The sequence below is a fragment of the Lemur catta genome, chromosome 18, assembly GCF_020740605.2.
Source record: "Lemur catta isolate mLemCat1 chromosome 18, mLemCat1.pri, whole genome shotgun sequence".
In the NCBI taxonomy this organism is placed as follows: Eukaryota; Metazoa; Chordata; class Mammalia; order Primates; family Lemuridae; genus Lemur; species Lemur catta.
Genome location: NC_059145.1, coordinates 32,659,826 through 32,684,105, shown reverse-complemented (window position 1 = coordinate 32,684,105; position 24,280 = coordinate 32,659,826). Strand labels below are relative to the sequence as shown.

Genomic DNA, 24,280 nt, shown 5'->3' with positions numbered 1-24,280 from the left:
TTTAAAATGGAAATAGATTTGTGTTTAATGGGAGTTGTTTTAGGTGTGAAAAGGAAGTTACTTTAGCAGAAAATTTAATATGAATCAAAGCTTACGTAACGGTCAAAGGGGAAAATTAGACACTAAGGTAAAATGTTCATCCCCTACTAGTTATGCTCCAGATGCTTTTATTATGAAACTGTTCATAATGTTTGCATCATAGTTTATCTTTGCTTTTTTCCCCCTACACTTGGAGGAAAACATTTATTATGACTTGCAAGAAGAAAATTGAATTATTGTGTACATTTTTTATAAGTGTTTTTTTTTAGCTAGTTAAGAATTTTTTAAGTACCATTTGAATGATCTTATTTTTCTTTTATAACATTACATTCCAAATTGAATCATGTTTATATAATTGGGGGAAAATGCATATAAGTTAAGGTGAGAGACCTAAGTTCTGACACATGGAAGGAATAACATTAGGGTCTACCTCTACCTCAATTTGGTTAGCAATTTACTACAATTTCAGAGCTTTAACAAAAGATTAAAATATACTATCACGTGGTATTGCTTCTTATCCTTCATTTTTCAACTAACAAGGTGTTTTCATTCTCTGATTTTTAGGATTTTAGTTTTGTGTATGGTACAAATGGACATAATTTATATTCTCATTCTTACTGCAGTTCATTTTAATTTTTAAATGCAAGCACAATTTAGTATAGAAACTGAGTAGCAACATATTCAACTTGATCCCATTGTATGTCGTTAATTACTCTTGCCTAGGAAAAATGTTCATAAATCAACAGGGTATTTGACCAAATATCAGAGTAATACAATTAGCACAACATATTACTTTATGAGAAACTACCTACAGATACCGGCTTGAAATTTTGGGTGAACCATTGAGCATTTCTATGCTTAGAAGTATTTTTGAAATTGCTGGTTTTTTATAAACAGGAAAAAAGGGAACAGTGGAAATTTTGAGCATCTCCGAAATAAAAAACTATTCTTTATAGACATGAGCATTATAGTTTGAGTTACAGGACAACATTGTGTATATATAATTTATATATGTATTGTAAAAGAAAACTTAAATAAGCCAAACTCTTTAAAATTAGAAATTAAAAGCAGTTGTATTAGTGTCTAGCCTAGAGTGTTAAGTGATCTTTACTAACTCAGTTATCACCATACATTATTTATAATGCTTTCACTGTTGCTGTTTTGGTGTCTGGGATAACTAGTGTTGATTCATATTTCTGCACTTAATTTCTAGCTCAGGTATTAAAAGCCCACCCACCTCAACAAGAACTTTGATTTTCTCCAGTCATGAAAGCCCTTGTTTCAAATTCTTTAATCTATGAACCCAATATCCTAATAATTGTCTTTTGATAAAGTAGTCTGTATTTTCATATTCTGTTCACCATCCAATGTATTATCAACTCCTAGTTTGAGAATGAAAGCGTTTTACTTGTATATCAGATTGAATCTTGAAATACTTAAATTACTTGAAGGGAAAAATTAAGGTGGCAGTTTCTTGAGATCTTGCCTAGAAAAAGTTATGAATAAAAAATTGATGTTATCAAATTGTGCCTTCCTAAATAACATTTTTAGAGCATTTTAACAGTTTACAAATACATAAATATTAAAACCAAAATTGATTTTTTTGCAAAATATATTTTCTTCCTTTTTAAAATGTTTTTAGTCTGCTTTCAAACAAACATGTTGATAGGACCCTTATATAGTTACTTGGGAGAAAAAATTTCTTAGCAAAAAGTTGAGAAACATTTTGAAAGAAAAAATTATAATGTGACATGATTACTCATGCCCATGAAAAGATATGGTGTTCTATATTAATACCGTGGCTAGCTAGATTAAACTCTGGTCAGAAAAACTAAGCACTTATCAAACATTCCATTTGATCTTTGCTGACAAAACACTATAATCAGATTGTATACAGGCATTTCTGAATATTAGGATATGGAATGTTATTGTGAAGTGCCATATACTCTGGTCAAATCTCCAGCATACAGATATATTAGAATGATTGGAGGTCCAAAGGTAGGGAACACTGAGAAAATGTATAAATAGCATACCAGTATTTCCTTAAACTTACGACTTAGAATAAAGTGTCATTCAAAAATGTGTTTAAAGCTATCTTTATGATTGCATTTTTCTATTGCATTTGGATAAATACTATAATTTTAATAAAATAAGGGAAGGGTAGCAACTTTGTGTTTTTGCAGAGATGAGCTCTCACTATGTCCTCCAGGCTGGTTTCAAACTCCTAGCCTCAAGCGATCCTCCCACCTCAGCCTTCCAAAATGCTGGGATTATAGGTGTGTGTCACCATACTTGGCATAACTTTTCTCTGATAACCCACATTTTATGATGTCACAAGTTCTTGTTGTAGGAATTAACATTCCATAATTTTATATTGGTTATAAATGAGTGAGAATCTTCTGCAGGGCCATCCAGGAGGCAAGCCTTGCTCAGTCTGTGCTTAATGCATCCCTTTTAGTCAAATGGCACTCAACCCAGTCTAAAAAATGAACCATTGTAACCTAAGTCTGGTGAGTTCCTGAGCCAGCTCCCCTGCAAAGGCAGGGCTAGGCCCCTCAACACTGAGTACTTACATGCCCAGTGAGATTGAAGGCACACATACCATTAGAATAGTGTAGAAAGCACTGACAAAGTCAGGAAAGAACCTGTCCTTTAACACACAAATGACCTAGCAGGCATCCACTAGTACAGCTACTTTAATTATTCCCTGCATGAGACCAGATAATTGCTTTTGCTATTCATTTCTCACAATCTTTGAATTCTATTATTAATAGAATTCAACCACTTAACCATTTTATATGGTTTGTGGAAATAATTATAAAAGGGTATCTGTCCAAAAGTAACACAGAAACAGCAGTCACCAAGTAACCTTCCAGTAGTGGCACCTAAATACAATGTCACAACATACATACTAGTAGAAATATATCAAGAAGATGCTTGAGCTTAAATAACTCTCAAGAGTAAATTTTATTTTTTTGAGACAGTCTCACTCTGTGGCCCTGAGTAGAGTGCAGTGGCATCATCTTAGCTCACTGCAACCTCAAACTCCTGGGCTCAAGTGATCCTCTTGCCTCAGCCTCCAGAGTAGCTGGGACTACAGGTGCATGACACCTGGCTAATTTTTCTATTTTTTGTAGAGACGGGATTTCACTCTTGCTCAGGGTGGTCTCAAACTCCTGAGCTCAAGCAATCCTCCTGCCTCGGCCTCCCAGAGAGCTAGGATTATAGGCCTGAGCCACCATGCCCGGCCTCAAGAGTAAATTTTGGAGAGAAATCCAATTTTATATTAATGTAGTCTTTAAAGCTTAATGATTAGATGATCTTAATGAGATTAAGTATGTCATGCCAGGATTTCATTCCTAACATTTTCCTAAAAATAACTAAGCTGATTATATAAATATAATGTTGAGTTCCAGAGTCAGTGAGTTCCTGGTGTGCCAGTACTATCCCAACACTAATTCTGCCGGTCCTTAGGGAAAGTAAACTGCTGGTAGATTATTTCTAATCACACTCTCAGTAGGTAATCAAACTCAAGAGCTGGTTCTCTAACTTGCCCTATATCAGATCTTCAGATAATATACTTACAGATATACCATTTGCTCTTAGTTTTCATGTTAATTCTACCAGAGTTGGTAACCACTATTTGTATATTGAAACATCCAGTAGGCCACCAGAAAGTATAAGCACTTGTTTTCAATGACAAATCAGAAGTCACATTCAAAACTCCATGACAAGGAACCAGAAATTTCACATTTAAGAAAGTTTATTCCCAGTGACTTGAAAATAATTATGTATAATTTTGTATCTATACTAAAGTAAACTGAAAGTCTCCGATGAGACACTGATACTCTGCCAAGACTAGGATAATATCTCACTTAAGTTTTATCATCAACAGAATATGTAAAGGGAGAAAAATCCATGGAAATTGAAATCTTTAACAATGTATCAAAGATATCACATCATAGAAAAGCAGCTGGTAAAGCTAGACAAAAGACAATGGGGAATATTATGGACAAAAAAAAAAAAAGCTTATTGGAAAGGGGGATAGAGAATAGATAATGGTACTATCCTCAACTCTGATGCTGCCAGAGAGTCTTTAAGGGAATCACAATTCCTCTTCAGTTTCTCTGTTAACATTATTCAACAATTATTTGACAGAATACTTTTTATTATAGGGGTATAAACAACTGTTTTGTATAATAGGAGCAATCACAGAGACCTCTCATTGATTGACCAACACTAAGTTTAACATTTGAGTAAACAGCATCCAATCTTGAGTGTCAAATATTTCATAAGAGTACTTCTATAAATAAAGACAGTAGTAGTGCTTTTTGTAAGTTTGCATAAAATGGGGAAAGACATTCTAGGAGTTCTCTCTCAATACTTTCTTGGAGAGCGTTTAATCACTTCCATTTGAAAGGAACTTTCTCAACTTGATTTAAAAAAAAAAACTAATACTATGACGACTGAAGAAAAAGTAATTTCTAGGGGGTAAAAAAAACATCTGCTGGCCAGGCGCAGTGGCTTACACCTGTAATCCTAGCACTCCGGGAGGCTGAGGCGGGAGGATTGCTCGAGGTCAGGAGTTCGAGACCAGCCTGAGCAAAAGCGAGACCCCATCTCTACTAAAAATAGAAAGAAATGATCTGGACAGCTAAAATTATATATATAGAAAAATATTAGCCAGGCATGGTGACGCATGCCTGTAGTCCCAGCTACTTGGGAGGCTGAGGCAGAAGGATTGCTTCAGCCCAGGAGTTTGAGGTTGCTGTGAGGTCGACACCAAGGCACTGTAGCCCAGGCAACAGAGTGAGACGCTGTCTCAAAAACCAAAACCAAAACCAAAAAAACATCTGCTAAGTTGCCAAGTTAATGCTTTGAAAAAAAAATTGGCAATTTTGCAAATCTTTTTTAACCCATTTAGTGAAAATTAGGCAATTTGTTTCTTAATGCAGTTACTTGGTAGTGCCCTAACAGCTGGCTTCTATCACAAAAATTATATGGACTCCCTCTTTAGAGAAAGCACTTCTGACTTAATTGGATTAGTGTTAAAAAAAAAGGCTTAGTGACTTAACTGTAATTGTTAACTCTGCACTTTTTGAAGTTTTGTATTTCCTAGTTGATACCATATAAAACTATACACACTATATACCATATTTTAGCTTTATCCAAGAAATAAGACCTTACTTGGAAGGAAGAAGGGAGAATTCATCCAGTAGGCTAGGAAAGATGCACTTACATCAAGTGATACAAACTAAACACATTCTTTATCCCCGTAAACTGTTTTTAATAATCATCAACTGATTAATTCTAATTTCTTTTTGCTTAATCTAGTGGATTTTTTTAACAATTAAAAAATACTTTTTAATAAGCATGCATTTGGTTTTAGAAATAAATCTTCAATCCATAAAATTAACTGAATCTATACAAGCCATTAAGAATCATAAAAAAGCAAGGTTTATAAAATACATAAAACATTATAGACAAAAACTAAGTTATTCAAAATTATCAAGTTGAGTCCATAACTTAATAGATGTAGTTAATGAGGTATACCTTTATTGCCTTATTGACAAAATAGTTATGTGCAGCTTTCTATTGAAGTTCTAAAATTTGTGATGTTAACAAAAAGTGCTTGTGAACTTAGTTCTTTGTAAGAGAGTAACATCACTAACAGTCCTTGTAAGCTGCCATGCAAACTGCATTTGAATTTTTTTTTAACTAATGTTAGCTGTAAAACACACACGTGCATACATGCTTTGTGGGCAGTTCATTTTATTACAGCCTTTTACTCTTGATCTCACCTCAGAAATTTATAGCATCAAAATAGTATTTTATACAAAAAAAGTAGTATTTTATCAAAGAAAACTAAGTTTTTGATGTTGCTCTCCACTGTTATACACATAACAACCCGTATTTCATTTCCAATTTAAACAATTAGTAAACCCACTGGGATCTGTATTATTGTTCATAGCATGTAAAATATGCAAATCAACTCTCCTACATAAGAAAATCCATTTCAAATATCTTCAAGACTCAAAAGGAACACACACAATTATGTTTTATCATTTTATTAGGAATAATTCCAAATGAGTTATGAAGAAAATGTATTCATTGAATTTGATGAGTTTTCCAAAAACTCTTAATGAAGATATGTTCACCAATAAACAATAAAACATCAGCAGAACTATCATATACTGGGCAAAGAGTCAGGGTATACCAAAAGCAACATGCAACATAAAAAAGATACAATATAAAGGAAGACAATCTGCTGAGTATTAAAAACCATCTCAATATGAACTCTTTGCAACCAGCACAGAACTAATTAGCTATCAAATCCAAACTACACAAAGGTAAGTTTGGCTGATGGAGGCCAGGAGTCAATATGGGAGAAAAAGTAAGTTCCTCAGTGCAAGAGAGCTGAATAGTGTTTTGGAGCATTTCCTTGGCTGGTACAAGCAGTATTAGAAAATCTTTTTGGCAAGGGAGAGAAATAAATACAAATGGAATGCTACATTTTTAAATCAGCAGACTGTCCCAGGAATGATAAAGGTATCGGTAAAGTAGCAAGGGGATAACTTTAAAACATTATTTGTTGTGGGCTCAAAAACACATTCAAAACGGATTTCTTTAAAGGTTTCACCATAGCTATGTTCAGGCATTTAGGCTAAAGGGAGGTAAAATTAAAAGAGGACACTTTTTTCCCCAAGGAGAATTTCTTTAAAACCAAGCATATTGCTAAATAGCAACATTATACTTGGTAAACAATAATTGGCAACAAAATAAGTTTAAACGCTGTAATATTCTGCCCAAACCAGTCCCAGATACTGTTTAATAACCAAGATGCAAACTAATTTTGTTGTAACAAGCCTAGACCAATTCTATCAAACATGTCCTTGGTTAGATATCCAGTTTCATTTAACGTTTTGAAAGCTCGTTTGACAGCCAGTCAAGTCCCTCATACAGACCAGTTCCTTGTGTAGCACAGGTGGCTTGAACATACCACTGTAAAGAAAGGACAAGAAAATACTTGATTAACATAAGACAATATATACAACCACAGTGTTTGAGCGTTCTTAATCAAAAAATTAAATATTTCTCCCAAATGTCCGATGGTATTATGAGTCAGCAATTACAAACATGTAAGAAAAAAGAAAAGAAAAATTTAATATATAAAATCATAGGAATAAATGTAAACATGGTAAAATATTACATCTCACAAATGATCGATTCTATATTTAATGATCTCAGGAACTATAAAGATGACTCGGGGGGATGGGCGGGACAGGGACAATGTATATGACCTGAACTTATGTACCCCCATGATGAGCTGAAATAAAAAAAAATATATAAAAAAAAAAAAAATAAATAAATAAAATAAATAAATAAATTAAAAAAAAAAAAAAAGATGACTCAAAATTATCTACCCCTTTTCCTAAAACTGTGCTTGGGAAAAGAAAAAATTATCTACCCTTTACATTAGGAGTCTCCTCACATTTCTTGCTTCTCACAAAACTACCCCCATATTTAAAGCTACTTCTTCTACCTACCTATTCATTAGATTTAGTCAACTTTCCATCACTCAATCGCGAGAAAAGATTCATGAACAAATTACTAGTAAACTACCCACTTGGTTTTTATAACTCTCTTGTTTCCCATAAAACTAAGTTCAAAGTAGAAGAGGCCTATTTTTCAAAGAGTAGGGTTTGTTGATTAAACTTTTCAGATAATTTCACTGTCTTTAGTCTCATGCATTCCAAAAAGTTCCAACTTTTTAAAAAATGGTAATCTTATTTCCAGTATGAAATGCAATGAAAAGTTACAACCATCAAGAAGAAAACCTAGAAAACAATTTACCATTAAGAGATACTTTATTTTTATTAATCATCTTCTTGACCAGTTTTATTTTGCCTTCGAAAAACAACCCTGCTTTAATGATGCAAGGCCACTGCAGGAATACCATCTTGCCACTTATTATTTGACTACCCAACCTCAGTAAGTAACATAGGAGGGCTGGGGAAAGGCATGAATTCATACCTTCACAGCCTGGAAAACTTGGATCCTTTACATTTTATCTTGTTTAAATCAGCCTGGGAAATCTCAAATAGGCAATGGTTTTTGTTTTTGCCACAGTACAATATTTGCCTTGTTTACAAGTAAATGCAAAATTACTATAAAGCACGTGACACTAATAGTTTGTGATACTCATCTTCATATATAAAATAGTATATCACGTTTTGCTAATACCTCACTGATCTAAAATAAGCTATTTGAGAGCAAGTAGAAAATTTCTTATAATCTTATATTCAAAGTAACTTCAAAACTTAAATATTGGATCCTTAATGAGAAAACCAAATTACAAAATATTTGTTGTAAAGCTATTTAAAAGATACAAAATTAAGAATACCAATAATCTTTAGATATTCTAATTCTCCTACAGTAGTTTCCTATATCTTTATTAGTACTAAAGTTAATAAAAATCAAATTTTTGGATCCTTAAGATATATTAAAAGTTAAACAGAGAAGACATCAATGTACTTTAAAGTAAAACTAAATGCAAATTTATAAAGGTATGAAATAAACCCTGAAAGAGCTGATTTTTTTTTATAAGCAAGAGAGTATATTACCATATTTTTAAATAAATAATGGACTCATCTGTTCAAAGGGGATAATAAATGTTTATACTAAATACTAACTTAAACAATTCTCCTAATAACCAACAGTAAGGAGGTTAATATCAACCTGCAAATACTTACTGTTCTGTTACGAAGAGACTGAAGACCTAATTTATCTGTCATTTCACTGATGGCCATGGCATTTGGCAAATCCTGTTTGTTTGCAAAAAGCAGCAGCACCGCATCTTTCAATTCATCTTCCTGAAGCTGGAAATAAAAGCTAAGACATTAACAACTACCAAACTGGAATCCAATCATTGCAATCAACTAAAACATGGTCATCCTATATGTACCCTTTATTCAACATTGAATAATTAAACACATTATTAAACATCAACCAAATTTCTCCAAATAAAGTTCAGGTACTCTTACAACTTAAATCTCATATCCATCGGTTTTTAAATACAGAGCAAACAATCATATGTCTTCAAGTAAAGCAAAACCTTTTTTAAGCCAATCATCCTACCACTTCATTAAGGAAAACCACTCCAGTCTTCACAATTATCCATCGTTAGGACTGACAAAAGCAAGAAACACGTATGGGAATAAAGTGTTTATGGGCAGGATTTTATGGTACTTAGTAGCAAAAGTACTCAGAAGATTTTTTTGGACTTTTATCCTTTCTAGCCAGCTGGATCCAGACAACAGTGTGACAACACCACAATTATTTGGGCATTAGCTATATAATGAAAAGTACAAAGAGTACCAAATAGAGAAGCTGGTGGGAGTAAGTACTGATACATGATACAACATGGATGAACCTTGAAAATCTGTGCTAAGTGAAAGAAGCTACTCACAAAAGACCACATATTGTATGATTCCATTTATATGAATGTCCAGAATAGGTGACTGTATAGAGACAGAAAGTAAATTAGCAGTTGTCAGGGGCTGGGAGTGTGATATAGGGGAGCGAGGGAATGGGGAGTTGACTGCTTATGGTTCCAGGATTTCTTTTTGGGGTGACGCAAATTTCTAATAGTAGATTGTGATGATGGTTGTGCAACTGTGTATACTAAAATTTATGTTATGTGAAGTATATCTCAATAAAGCTGTTTTTTTTTTAAAAAAAGAGTGGATATTGGTGACATTTGACTCTTTAGGCAAAAAGCCACCAGTGAATTAGTTACACATATACTGGCACCATAGTTTTACAAACTGCACTCTAGTCTTAGGAGCAATAAATGAGAATTAAGATTTCATTTCACCAAATACTTTATGGCTACAAGTTTGCCATAAACACAATCACAGCTGGCACAATCACAGATCACTGCAGCCTCTAATTCCTAGGCTCAAGCAATCCTCCTGCCTCAGCCTCCTGAGTAGCTGGGGTTTTTCCAAGATATTTTACAATATTAATATATGAAAACATTAATCTGATATATGGCAAGGCTAAAATGGCACTGTCAACTAAATTGCCCCTACTTCCAGAAGGAATCCTTTATCATGGTTGTTATTACAACACATTTCTGAAGAAATTATGTGTACAGCATACAGAAAATTAAAACTGATGACCTTGAGAACAAAGGATTTCAATCAGTATTTCTATGTCAAAACTGCTTCAAAACTACAGATTTCTTATCTGTAAAATAAGGGACTGAACTAAATCAGATATCCTGAACCAGAGATATGCATCAAAATTATCTAGGAAGCATTCTAAAAACAAACTGCACCTTCCTCTCAACTTACTGAAGTAGCTACTCTTCCATGTGGTTTTAAGAAAGTGCTGCAAGAGATGTTGGTGTGCACTCTTAAGAACCCATGGATAATAAATATAGTTTCTCAAGGTTCTTTCTAGCACCAAAAAATTCATTTGTGCAAGTACCAACTACTAAAACACCACCGTCACCTAGAAAAACACGTCTTGAAAATGATGAATTTTAAGTATATTCTTACCATTTTCTGCAGCTCTTCTGCTCCTTCCTGAATTCTTTCACGATCATTGCTATCTACCACAAAAATAAGACCCTGAGGAAAAATTGTTTCAATACATTATAACAGTTAAAAGACACACTAAATATGAAATAAGTATAGGCAGCAAAATGGTATCAAGGGTTAGATGTTAGGAAGAAAATGTCTCCTTATTATAAAATAAAAACAAATAAGCAAAAAAACCCCACCAAAACCCCAAACTCAGGGCTCTAATACTGAAAATTGATTTGAGTACTATTTGTGATTTTAACTTATTAGTGTTAATTTCAAATCTAAAAAAAATCTTACTCTTAACCAACTAATCACCTTTCTCAACTACCCTAAGAATAAATTTTATCCTTTTCCCCACTTCCCTCTGCACTCCCACATTTAAGTGCAAGTAAGTTATTAGCAAACAGCTACAAAGTGGGTACAAAAGGAAATATAATAAATCAAAGATCCTAAAGAATCATGAATTAGCTTATTCACTCAAAGGCATATACAAAGTATTAAAAAAGGGGGAGAGTACAATGAGGGGAATGACATAGTAGTTTTTATATGCTTCATCATGGAAGGAAAAAGAAAAAAGTAGCCTTGCTCCAGAATGCTGCCCGATTCCAGAATCAGAAGAAGGAAATCTTAAAATGTACCAAGAAAAACTCAAGATTCACTTGATCAAGTAAGAAATCCTTAACAAAAAGAAAGGTAGTAACAATTCTTAAACATACTCACAAATATTAGAATCCTACACCACAAAAGAAACAAAATTGGGAAGCAATTAATTAAGACTTTCCTAAGAACTTTCAAGTGTGAAAGTATAAAATCATCAGCTAGAAGAAGAGGGGGCAGATTAATTTAATAGCTTTGTTAAAAATCTATTCCTATTATAGTAAAGTGATTTTAAATATTCCTATTCCCACAACCCTAACCCCTAAAAAGTATTTTTGATCATTTGTCACTTATCAGATTGTCCTGCCTTATTAATTTATGTAAGTAACTAGATTAAATCCAGTGAGGACAAAGGACTACCCTGCATCATTTTCTACTTATCCCCTAGCATTACCATAGTACTAGGCTCTGCAGCAACACCTAACACTTATATTGGGCTACTGTCAGTAAATGACAATTTCCTTTGGTCTAGCTAATTTCAAGTCCATTTCCTTTATCTCTGTTGGAAACATCCCATCCTTTGAAAAAAACTTGTGGTGTTTTGGAAGCCAATATAGTGTGGTGGGAATACAGACCCAAATTCTTAGCACTACTTGTTACATGTATTACCTAATACTTGAATGTGCCTCGTCTGTAAAATAAAAACAATACCACTAACTTTATAAGCCTGTTAAAGATTAAATGTAAACATAGGAGTATAAAGGATCTATCTTTGTTCCTAGCTCATTGCAGGCATTTAGCAAATCTATGTCTTCTTTCCCTATCTCAAAAGCTACTCCTTTTTTTTTTTTTTGAGACAGAGTCTCACTTTGTTGCCCGGGCTAGAGTGACTGCCGTGGCATCAGCCTAGCTCACAGCAACCTCAAACTCCTGGGCTTAAGCGATCCTACTGCCTCAGCCTCCCCAGTAGCTGGGACTACAGGCATGTGCCACCATGCCCGGCTAATTTTTTCTATATATATTTTTAGTTGTCCAGATAATTTATTTCTATTTTTAGTAGAGACGGGGTCTCGCTCAGGCTGGTCTCGAACTCCTGACCTCGAGTGATCCACCCGCCTCGGCCTCCCAGAGGACTAGGATTACAGGCATGAGCCACCGCACCCGGCCTCAAAAACTACTCCTTTTTAGAACCTGCCCTCTAGAAGAGGTAATGCCTCTAAGAGATCTAATTTTATTTGACTACAAACATTCCATTTTTATTCTGTTTTAAAATGTAAATAACACTATCAGTGCCAAAGTAACACTGAGAAGGAGAATTATTTTAGGAACAAATTCTAAGTTGTTCTCTTTCTGAAACAGCCTGGAATCAAGAGTGGAGAAGCTAGAATTCTAAAGCCCAGCTGCTATAAAATTTCTTAAAAAGCCAAATATTGTCTTAATTATTTACAATAGCAAACTAATTATAATTATCTAATGAAGAGGAATTTTCTACACACTGTGCTCTGGATTGTTAATGCAAGTTAGAAACACGGTTACAGATAAAATTAGCTTCTTTTAAATTTTATAGCTAGAAGAACTGATCAGGAAATGCTGGAAATGCAAGCTAAAAGCTTGGCTGTGATTACATCAAGTGACACATAAAGCTTGCTCCAGCAGGCATGAGCTCCCTAGGAAGTAGTACTTGGACTTTTAATTCTAAGGTGGTCCAAACAGGCCAGGAATGGGTCTAATCTCAAATTTAGAACTTTGAGCAAATTACAAAGCATTTTAAACATATCTAGGGATAAGACCAGGGTTACCCTTGGCCAAGAATTACAAGGTTTAAGAATTAGCAAGGTTTTATTTCATATCTAAGTCTATTTCTAGAACATATTCCCTAAATGAAATGCCTAAGCACATTAGAGATGAGTATCAATTAAACATTGGCTATATCTTAATAACTAAAGTTGCATAATAGATACATGGGAGTTTATTATGCTGTTCTCTCTACTTTTGTGTAGACAGGATTATCCCTAATCTGAAAATCCAAAATCTGACATGCTCCAAAATACAAAGCTTTCTGTACACCAACATTATGCTCATTAGAGCATTTTAGATTTCAGATTTTCAAATTTGGGCTCAACTGGGTAAGTATAATGCAAATATTCCAAAATCCAATATCCGAAACACTTCTAGTCCCAAGCATTTTGTTTAAGACATATTCAACCTACTGGTTGTCCATAATAAAGTGTTTTTTAAGCATGTACACCTCTACATGAAATATCTTTTCTAGCCACATCTTTGTTAATGAACATAAACATTCTCATTTTTAAATAAAAAAAGCATATCTCTTATTTAACATGACATACTACTTAAACCTGGTTGTGCCAGCCAGTTTAGCTATGGTATAAGCTCTTTTTTTTTTTGAGACAGAGTCTCACTCTGTTGCCAGGGCTGGAGTGCCCATGGCATCAGCCTAGCTCACAGCAACCTCCAACTCCTGGGCTCAAGCAATCCTACTGCCTCAGCTTCCCGAGTAGCTGGGACTACAGGCATGTGCCACCATGCCCAGCTAATTTTTCTATATATATTTTTAGCTGTCCATATAATTTCTTTCTATTTTTTTTTAGTAGTGACGGGATCTTGCTCTTGCTCAGGCTGGTCTCGAACTCCTGAGCACAAAGAATCCATCCGCCTCAGCCTCCCAGAGTGCTAGGATTACAGGCGTGAGCCACCACGCCCGGACTATGGTACAAGCTTTACCTAGGGTATTCACTGCAACCTGGTGGCAATATACCTCACTTGTATGCAATGTTTTAAGAGTTGGAGAACAAGATGACATTGCTTATCATAAACATATAAAGTGCTTATAATATCACAATTTACTTAAGAAAACTTACCAATCAACTTAAGCAGTAAAGAAAACAGATGAGAAATCCCTTGTGTAGTAGAAAAGACAAGAATTGGGACCAGATTAAACAGAAAGGGAAAACAAGAATAAACTCTCCACTCTTGGATAAGTCATTCCAAGTTTCAGTTTCCTCTTATATAAGAGGGTCAAACTAGAACAGTACTTCTCAGCAGGGAGCAGTTCTGTCCCCAGGGGATATTTTGTAGGTGTGGAGACATTTTTGGTTGTCACAAGTAGGTTGGCGGGTGTTGCTACTGGCATCCACTATGTAGAGGACAAGGATGCTGCTAAACATCCTACATGGCAACAGAGAGCCCTTCCCATCCCCAACAAACAATGAACAATCTAGCCCAAAATATCAACAGTGCTGCTGTTGGTAACATCCCAAACCAGCAGCTTCAACACCACCCAAATACAGAATCTCAGGCCTTAGCCAAGTCCTGCTAAATCAATCTGTATTTTTAACAAATAAGCAGGCGATTGATAGGCACATTAAAGTTTAAGAAACACTACTGATACCTGGATTACATCCCCAAAGATTCTGATTCAAGGGGTCTAGAGCCATGATTAGGGCTTTAGGAATTTTAGAGCTTCCCAGGTGATTCTAATGTGAAGCCAAATTTGAGAACTTTTGCTCTACAGGATTACTAAGGTCTTTCCCATGTCAGTATTATATATTTACTACATGGTAGTATTAAAATATCTTACAAATTAACACAGCAGATTAATGTATTTTCAATAAAGTAAATGCCTAATTGGGCTAAATGAAGGAATACTACCAATTGTTTTAATACATTCATTTGGAACTACAATGTCCGAAAGTTTGACCTTACTTTCTAAACTATGAATGAAACCAAAAGAACTATCAGAGACACCTAATTTATTTTTTTTTTAAATTTGAAACAGGATCTCACTCTGTCCCTCCTGGCTAGATTGCAGTAGTGTCATCATGGCTTACTGCAACTTCAAAACTCCTGGCTTCAAGCAATCCTGCTGCCTCAGCCTCCCAAGTAGCTGGGACTACAGGCACTTGCCACCATGCCTGACCCCAAATTCATTGTTTTTTTGTTTGTTTGTTTGTTTTGAGACAGTCTTACTCTGTTGCCCGGGCTAGAGTGCTATGACGTCAGCCTAGTTCACAGCAACCTCAAACTCCTAGGCTAAAGCAATCCTTCTGCCTCAGCCTCCCGAATAGCTGGGACTACAGGCATGCGCCACCCTGCCCAGCTAATTTTTTCTCTCTATATATTTTTAGCTATCCATATAGTTTCTTTCTATTTTTAGTAGAGACGGGGTCTCGCTCTTGCTCAGGCTGGTCTCGAACTCCTGAGCTCAAACAATCCACCCACCTCAGCCTCCCAAGTGCTAGGATTAGGCTTTGAGCCACCGCGCCCGGCCTCATTCTTGAAAATTATGCTGGTACCCATCCTACTCCAAAATCTTACTGTAGTAGCTACATAACTCTTCCACCCTAGATAATTTAGCCTGAGGCATGAATGAGAGTCCACTGAAGAATACAGAAGTAGAGATAAGAAGAACGCCAATTCACATAGTGAACACCAACATCCAAGCAAATATTAGACATTAATGTAAACTTCAGAGCATGAAATCCATAAAGAAAAGTTTTAAGAACACATAGTACTCCTTACCTGGGTATTCTGGAAGTAATGCCTCCAGAGAGGCCTAATTTTATCTTGACCACCAACATCCCATACTGTGAAACAAATGTTCTTATATTCTACTGTTTCCACATTAAAACCTACAAAGGAAAACAAAAATGACTGCTGTGCAAAATAAAGCATCACTAAGAAAATAAACTTCTTTGTTGTGAAATTCTTAGAATCGTTTAAAAGTCCTATTAAGATAATCATCAAGCTTAACAAAAAGTTTCAAAATTAGACTGTATTATATTTCACTTTACAATATATCACTATGGTATCTATAAATTAAACTCATCTATTAAACTTTCTTACCAATAGTAGGAATGGTGGTAACTATCTCCCCCAACTTCAGTTTATACAGAATTGTTGTCTTGCCAGCAGCATCCAATCCAACTAGAAGACAACATTATAGATTTAAAATATAGACCCAAAGCACACACCAAGAAGTAATTAAATATACAATAAATTTAGAGTTTGAAAGTAAAAGTTGACTGCTCAAGGCACAAATGCGAGTTAGAAATGAAATTAACTTATTTCTGATTCCCACACAAAAGCAGTACTTCCTACAGAAGTCCTTTCCATTTTTCTTTCTAGACTTAGACAGACAGCATGTAGCAGTGAAAAGAAAAGAGTATGTGGCTGACTCAGGCTCTAAGCTCTAGCTTTGCCACAAACTAGCTAAATGGCTTTAAACAGGTCACATTAGGACACAGAGGCCAGAGAAATTAGCCATAAAACAAAGGGATTGGATCAGATAATCTAAGATCTCTTCCAATTCAAATCCTTATTAATTCTATGAACTACCACCATTTTGTTGTTTGTTGTTTTGTTTCCGAGGCTAGAGTGTAGAGGCAAGATCATAGCTCACTGCAATCTCAAACTCCTGGGGGATCAAGTGATCCTCCTTCTATTCCTGGTTCTTCCCAGAGTTGCGGAAAAGCTGGGTTGAGAGGGTGGGGGGTTGGGGGGAGTGATCCTCCTGCCTCAGCCTCCTGAGTAGCTGGGACTTCAGGTGCTCACCCCCAGCTAACTTTTTTCTATTTTCAGTAAAGATGAGGTCTCACTATGTTCCTCAGGCTGGTCTCGAACTCCTGGCCTCAAGCTATCCTGCCACCTCAACCTCCCAAAGTGCTAGGATTACAGGCATGAGCCACGGCCCTGGCCTACCACCATTTTTAAAAACACAAATTAGAAGCTGAATCAGAACATATGAGAACAAGTGAATAAAGAATTATCTTAAGATTTGTAAACTTAATTTTCCTTTTATTTACAGAGTAAATTTTAGGTAAAAGATCTTGATGCTATAGGAAAAAAATATACCTGTTTAACTATGTCCTAGTCCCCTTATAATAAGAGCAAAGTAATTGATTGTAAGTATGAATCTTTCAAAATCTGTATATTCCACATTGTTTGCTAAAGCCCTCATACATGAAAGATCAATATCTAATAACCACATTGAATATATCATTGTTCTAAGTACATCACATTTGGCCACCTGGATTTATCTTATCACAAATTTTTAAAATGAATTCAATTGAATATTGATTTAAACAGACATTTTTTAAATATTTAAACCAAAGCATGACTTCACATGAAAGCAATGCTAATAAGTTAAAAAGAACTGAAATCATATCACTTATCTAATTTACATTCCTATGCAAATAAGTGTAACTTTTATCAGTTAGTCCAAAACAGAACCGAGAACTACAGGCAATACTTTCTATCCTATAACAACCCTTTCTACTCTGTACCCAACTAAGGGCAGCTTTAAGATCTCTCCAGAGATGCAAGCTTTTCATGCCTTCTTATTCGTGTATGTCCTGTAATCAAAACTTGTTACTCACTTCTTCATACAGGGATGCAAGTTTACTCTTTCCAAAATACTTACTAGTCAGAGTGATCAGTCCACCCCAGCCCTCATTTATGGGCATAAGAAAAACCAGCTGTTACACAAGTGTTTTATTTTTTGAGTACAGGATAGTATCAAAAAGATCAGAATACATAATTCTAAAAAACACACAAAAGTAGCTACCTTGAAGTTTGGCATCATCAGTAATACAGAAAACAAAGAGAGGGTGGCAAAACACAACCAGATCTTTAAATTGTTCTACAAAGCTAAGTCCCTCGAGAGCATATAACCTTTTTTGGTGATTCTGATTAGATTTTTAAGTAAACCAAAATTCGCCTTTAACTACATCCAAATACAATTAAGCCAAGTCAGAATTGAAACTGAGATGTTAACTAGAAAAAATTAAAAAATTTGAGTCAAGTTTTGAAGACTAGCACCTGCCAGTCCTCATTGGAGATCCAATCGGACCTTTTACCACCCTTTAAAAACAATGAAAATCCAAAAATACTGACAAAGAACGGAAGAAATTCAAGACAACTCATGATTACATACTTATTTTAAGTCACAGAAAAGCACGTACATAATCCAAATTTCTTTTAACAAGTTTTATGCCTGCATGTATGTATATTTAATAGTGTCTTGTACTTCTCTGTTGTTAGAATTTTTTTACCCAACAAATTATGTATTACTTTCATTAAAAAAGCGAATAATACAACCATAAGCATCCACAAATTATTTTTTAAATAAAAATTACAAGACAGTAGTTTAATGGCTCACAGTCACATAGAAAGTATCTTTTGCAGTTGTATCCAAAATAATGATACTGTATAAATGCAAGCCAAGAGTTTTTTTTTAAAAAGGTATTTCTACTGTGACCTTTAAAATGCACAAATTATACGTACACCATCATCACTTAAAACTTTTTATATAGCTTTTTTTACTCAAAAACATGTTGGTCTAACAATTTTGTGCCACTTTAGTCATTTCTTAAGTATGTATTTCCTTACGGTTGCAATATTTGGCAATGAGATTTTTCCACAAAATGAAACTAACCAATTCTCAACTAACCAAGAAGATAAGACTTATCTGTATAGCCCAGCAATGTTCCCCCACCCTTCCACCTCCATAAACAAGTCACTGTATTGAAAGATATACAGGAATTACTTGTCCTCCTTAACTAGACCGCGCACTTTGACCAAAGTGTTAATATAGCAGCAAAACTACCTCAAAAAATCTTTGCCAATCTTATTAAAAAGCATGTCTACCAAATTATGGCAGCAAGAAACACTTATATTTTAAGTTAAAGAGTTAGATCCAATTATGTCAACTTTGAGGAAAAATGCAGAAAGGAAAAAGACTAGAAAGAGAAAAGGATATTTTCAGATGGATAAGATTTTTCTTCATGTTTTCCTTTATCTATCAAATTTTCTATAAGTTTGAAATGCACCTTAATATTTTTTTAAGCTTCTCTTCTCTTTGAATAATTCAAAAATATTTTTTCTTGCCCCTTCTGCCATGTGATAAAATTAATTTAAAACTGAGTGCTTACCGTATTGCAAGCACAATACTAGGTGATTCCACACATCTTTGTAATTTAATCCCAAAAATAACCTTCCATTTTTCAAATGAACCATCTAATGTTCAAAAAATGTCCCCAGAATCACAAAAGTAGAAGAACAGATATTAAAAAACCAAGGTCTTGTGGAGAAATTAGAACTCGCACACACAGCTAGTAGGAATGTAAAATGGTGAAGCTGCTTTGGAAAAGTTATGTCAGTTCCTCAAAATGTTACCTTTTCCCCTCCAAATGTTAAACAGAGTTACTATGACACAATTCCACTCCTAGGTATTTACCCAAGAATTAAAAACATGCCCACTTGTTCATGAATGTTCACAGCAGCGTTATTCATTAGAGCCAAAAAGTCTAGAAACAACCAAATTTCTATCAACTAATGAATGGATAATCAAAATGTGATTTATCCATATAATAGAATTACTATTTGGCCGACAAAAGCAATAAAGTACTGATACATGCTGTAATATGAATGAACTTTGAAAACATCATGCCAAGTGAAAAAAGTAGACACAATAGACCACATATTATATGATTCCACTACATGAAATATCCCAAATAGACAAACCCATAGAAACAGAAAGTAGATTAGTATTAATAACTGCTAGAGGGTGGGGAGCAGGAGGAATGGGAGTGATTGCTGATGGGTACAAGGTTTCTTGTTGGGATGATGAAAATATTCTGGAATTAGACAATGATGATGGTTACAAAGCTATGAATATACTAAAAACCAATGAATTTTTCACTTTAAAGAGGTAAACTTGGCTGGGTGTGGTGGCTCACGATTGTAATCCTAGCACTTTGGGAGGCCGAGATGGGAGTTTTGAGACCAGCCTGGGAAACAGAGTGGGACCCCATCTCTAAAAAAAAAAAAAAAAAAGAGGGTGTGGCGGCACTGTGCCTGTAGTCCCAGCTACTTGGGAGGCTGAGGCAGGAGGATCACTTGAGCCCAAGAGTTTGAGGTTGCAGTGAGCTATGATGCCACTGTACTGAGCCTGGGCAACCAAGTGAGACACTGCCTCAAAAAAAAAAAAAAAAAAAAAAAGGAGGCAGTGGTGAAGGTGGTAAACTTCATGGTATATGAATTACATGTCAATTTTTTAAAAAATTAAAACAAAGCAAAACAAAAAAAAACTAGTTCTGATGCCAGAGATCTCTAACAGTATTTATATACAGTCATCCTGCCTTTAGGTATTTCTGGTGGACACAGTGTATCTTAATATTTTATCTATCTAATTCCTCAGAGGCTTGACCATCCAAACAGAAATGGAAACTGAAACTATCAGGGATATGTGGAAAAATTATAATGAGCTTAGGTTTTGCTTCTAACCAACAGATCAGGAAAGAACATCTGCACTTTTATCAATGAGTTAATTAGCAGCAAATTAGCAGTCTCCACAGCCATACTTTGTAATATAATGCAAAAGTGTATATACATCTAAGGATGGCTGCATCTATCAACTTCCAGTGGCACAAAACTAAAGATTTTTGCCTTTCCAGTTGTTCCCTATATTCACACAACTAATCAGAAGGCCATTTTTTTAAAAAAGGCTGGCAATTATGTTTTGAACAAAAGACCTGAGAAAATGCTTGTAATATGCTAAGTCAAAATGAAAGAACACATATGAAATACCACTCTTTTTAGCCTGAAGCCCCACTTAAAATACTGGCAATATTTTTTAAATTGGCAAATACAGGATCTTTTCTCCTGAATCTCCCTGGTTCCCAAAAACCACAGTTACATACAAGGCAATACACAACTTCACTGTTGTTAGGAAACTTTTAGAAAGCAACACTTTTTCAGCTTTTCAACAGGCAAGAACTCAAAAATTCAAAGTAAAGAGATTAGAGTAATTCCTGTGTACAACACTTTTGGATATAAACATAATTTACGGATTCATTTACCAAAATTACATTTTATCACGGATCAAAGTATAGACACTAGACTTAGATTAATGCAGAAACCATTGCTTTCTAACTTGGGCAACATAATTCACATGAATAATTCCCCCTTATAAATAACTACTACATAATTCCTGTCAATCAACAGTTCAAATGACATTAAATTTCATACACTGTATTGGCTTTTTATTTTATTACAGTTAACTACAAATTAACTTTCAAACACCTTTCAAAATTACTTGAATTTTTACTTTTGGCAGAGCGGCTACTGTAGGAATGGAATTTAAAACTTCTCTAGAACAGTTTGGCAAACCAGACACATTAGCTGCTATCTCCTAATACACTTTAAAATGTAACGTCTAAAAAAGCCACTGACTGAAGAAGGCATGAATTTCATCTAAGCATTATCAAAGAAAAAGCACACTGATGTAATAGGAAAAAACATTAACTGATAATTTTAACAGTTGAATGGGGCAGATATTTTAAAAGTGATTATTTATAGAATCACTCATAAAGGCAAACAGAAAAATTTAAGAATCATCAAACTTCCAAATCATCCTTTTTCCTGTTCATGCATGTATTTCCCTCATCTGTTGCTACTTTCTTTGATGAGTTACCATAAAAGTTGACTTTGACTGAAGTGTTTTTAATTCAGGAAAACTGATTATCCCAAAATTAAAGTACAAAACAAGAATAGCAAACCCAAGTAATAAAAAATCTGAAATAAAATGAATAACTCCATGACTTCAATCCCCTGCACAAATGCAGAAAGTTACATACTTTTCCTCTTCCATTTTCTTCCAGTCATTATCTGGGGGGAGGGAAATGCCTCCCTAATATAGTATATATAGGAAAGTGTTTCCAGCATAATTCTACCTTTCTTCACCCCACCCCAACACCCTTTTTTTTTTTTTTGAAAAGAGACAGGGTCTGGTCCTATCGCCCAGGATGGAATGCAGAGGCACAATCATATCTCACTGTAACCTCAAACTCCTTGGCTCTCAAGCAATCCTCCTGCCTCAGCCTCCTGAGTAGCTGGGACTACACACATGCACCACCACGTCCTGCTTTTTTATTTTACCATAGAGATGGGGTCTTACTACATTGCCCAAGCTGGTCTCGAACTCCCTCAACCACCCAAAGTGCTGGGATTACAAGTCACCTCACCAGACCTCCCACACATACTTTTAGCAATCACAAAAGACTAAGGAAATGAAAAACAGCAATTCATTCACAATAAATCTTAAGCAAAAAGACCAATACACTACATTTTCTGGAACACAACCATATACTGGTTAATCCTTTAACGACAGGCTGGAAATTCATTTATCACAAAGTCCTCCTATTGACTTCCAATCTGTTTTTTGACTACTAATTTTCAGTCACTTAGAGTTTAAATAATATGCTTGTCTTCCTAAAATAATTCTCTGCCCTCTTTACAAAGAAAATCTGAGATACTTTGAAAGAGAAAAACACTGATTTACGTTTATGAATGAATCATGAACAATTATTTTATGAACTGTAAGAAGGCCAAATTAACAGGAAAGTAAAACAGGAACCAAACATGTATACTCTCATTCTTCATATATCTTCAAACAGTACAGAAGCTTATTTTTGAAAACTTTTCGATGGTAGTAAAACTCAAAAATAACACCCCTCTCAAAACACTAATGAACCAACAAGTTTCAGCGTTCAAAGTTAGAGCAGTTCCTTTTAGTATTATTCAAGTCGATAGAGCTCCACTGTGATGTAGAGACAACTCACAGTACTAAGGGGAGGGGATGCTTACATCACCTGAGTGACAGCCTTTCTCCCTCACCTGAGCAAAAAACGGCCCCAGAAAAGCAGTTTTTCAAAAGCCCATTTTCTAAAAAAAGGAAATTTCAAAAAAACAATTTTGTAGTTACTATTTAACAAAGCTACCCTAAAATTAAGCATCATGATGTTTAGTCCAGTTACTAAAAACTTAATCAGGTTTAAAAGAAATTGTTTTCTAAAAGTTTTCTGCGTTAAACATTGAGCAAGCTAGATAAAAATTAGTTTGAAAACCAAAGAGAATAAACCAAACATATTTAAAATTCTTGAAAGCAGCCAAAAGAAACAGAGACAAGATAAACTCAATTTTCGCACACTGAGCTTATTAATAAAAAGAACGGAAAAAATGCAGCCGAATCCAGTGAGAGGCAAAGTTTAGCAAATTGAGCGTGAGGACTCCAGACTCTTTGGAAACCTTGGGTGCTCCCTAGCCACGGCACAGGGCCTGGTCACTTCCTGCCCCCGGGCGGCTCCGGGCTCTCGGAGGCCACTCGCTCACATACCAAAGGAGTGTGCAGAGTGTGTACATGAAGCCGAAAGGGGGAGGCGAAAAGCTGGAGTCGCTGTCCCTCCCTCCCGACCGCTGCCCACACCCTCGGAAGAGGGGATGCAGAGCGCACCCTCAGAATGGGCCTCTCCAGTGTTCACTTCTGACTTCGCTTCTCCCGTTATCTCCGCCCAATCTTGTCCAGCTTTCAATAAGATCAAGGAGAGAAAGCGAAGTCCAGGAAGAGGAAACCTTGCCCGAGGCCCCTGTTCCTGCCTCGTCGGGCGACAGATACCGCGCGACGGTTCACCCTTCGCTCCATTGTTTCCCCTTAAAGAGTCCGCTTGACCCACAGCCGGCCGCCCCTCCCCCACCACGGCCCGCAGAGGAAAAAACAAGCCCGGAGGCCGCCCCAAGCAGAGACCTGGCCTTCCCCGGATCTCCGCTGGGGCCACTCACTCACCCATCAAAATGCGCATCTGCTTCTTGCCAAAGAGGCGGGAGAAGAGAGAGGAGATGGTGAGGCCCATGGCGGTAGTGGCACTTGCGATGGGCAGAAGGGATTTGGGGCGTCCCCAGGCCTTCTCTCTTCACGCTCCCGGCAAACTGAAGGAGAAGAAAGAGAAAGAGCTGAGAAAGAAAGAGGACAGCAGGGACGTCTCGCTGGCCGGTGTGTCGGATAAAACTCCGGGACAGGAATTAGCGGGACGAGGACCTACTAGGCGACTGGCGCGGCAGCTCCGGGTTTGGCCTTAAGGCTCCTGCTGTGCCACGTCACGCGACGGCCGCGGCGACTCCGGCAGCGGCCCGGCCCCTCCAACGCGGACAAAATCGCGTCACCGCCGCCCCATCCCCCTGTGCTTCCGGTGCTGCCT

At 35.9% G+C, this 24,280-nt stretch overlaps 1 protein-coding gene across 2 annotated transcripts; it reads right to left on the bottom strand.

Annotated features, from left to right (window-relative positions):
* Positions 1 to 6,096: 6,096 nt before the first annotated feature.
* On the bottom strand, positions 6,097 to 24,280 carry ARF4 (ADP ribosylation factor 4). 2 transcript variants are annotated; one of them, XM_045530441.1, is made up of 7 exons: positions 24,125 to 24,236; positions 23,869 to 24,011; positions 16,092 to 16,172; positions 15,768 to 15,877; positions 10,605 to 10,676; positions 8,793 to 8,918; positions 6,097 to 7,041 (listed from the first exon to the last, which is right to left on the bottom strand). In XM_045530441.1, the coding sequence occupies exons 2-7, from the start codon at positions 23,933 to 23,935 to the stop codon at positions 6,955 to 6,957; spliced, it is 543 nt and encodes a 180-aa protein (XP_045386397.1). In that variant the 5' UTR covers positions 23,936 to 24,011; positions 24,125 to 24,236; the 3' UTR covers positions 6,097 to 6,954. The 2 variants fall into 2 exon arrangements, with proteins under 2 accessions (XP_045386397.1, XP_045386396.1); XM_045530440.1 differs by having other exon boundaries at positions 23,869 to 24,280.

What these genes read in the sequence shown, in the direction of transcription:
- ARF4 (XM_045530440.1), bottom strand. Translation starts at nt 23,935, where the DNA reads ATGGGCCTCACCATCTCCTCTCTCTTCTCCCGCCTCTTTGGCAAGAAG. An exon ending in TACCACCATTCCTACTATTG is followed by an intron (nt 15,878 to 16,091) that starts GTAAGAAAGTTT and finishes TTTCCTTTGTAG; the next exon opens with GTTTTAATGTGGAAACAGTA. An exon ending in CAGAAGAGCTGCAGAAAATG is followed by an intron (nt 8,919 to 10,604) that starts GTAAGAATATAC and finishes TTTTATTTCCAG; the next exon opens with CTTCAGGAAGATGAATTGAA.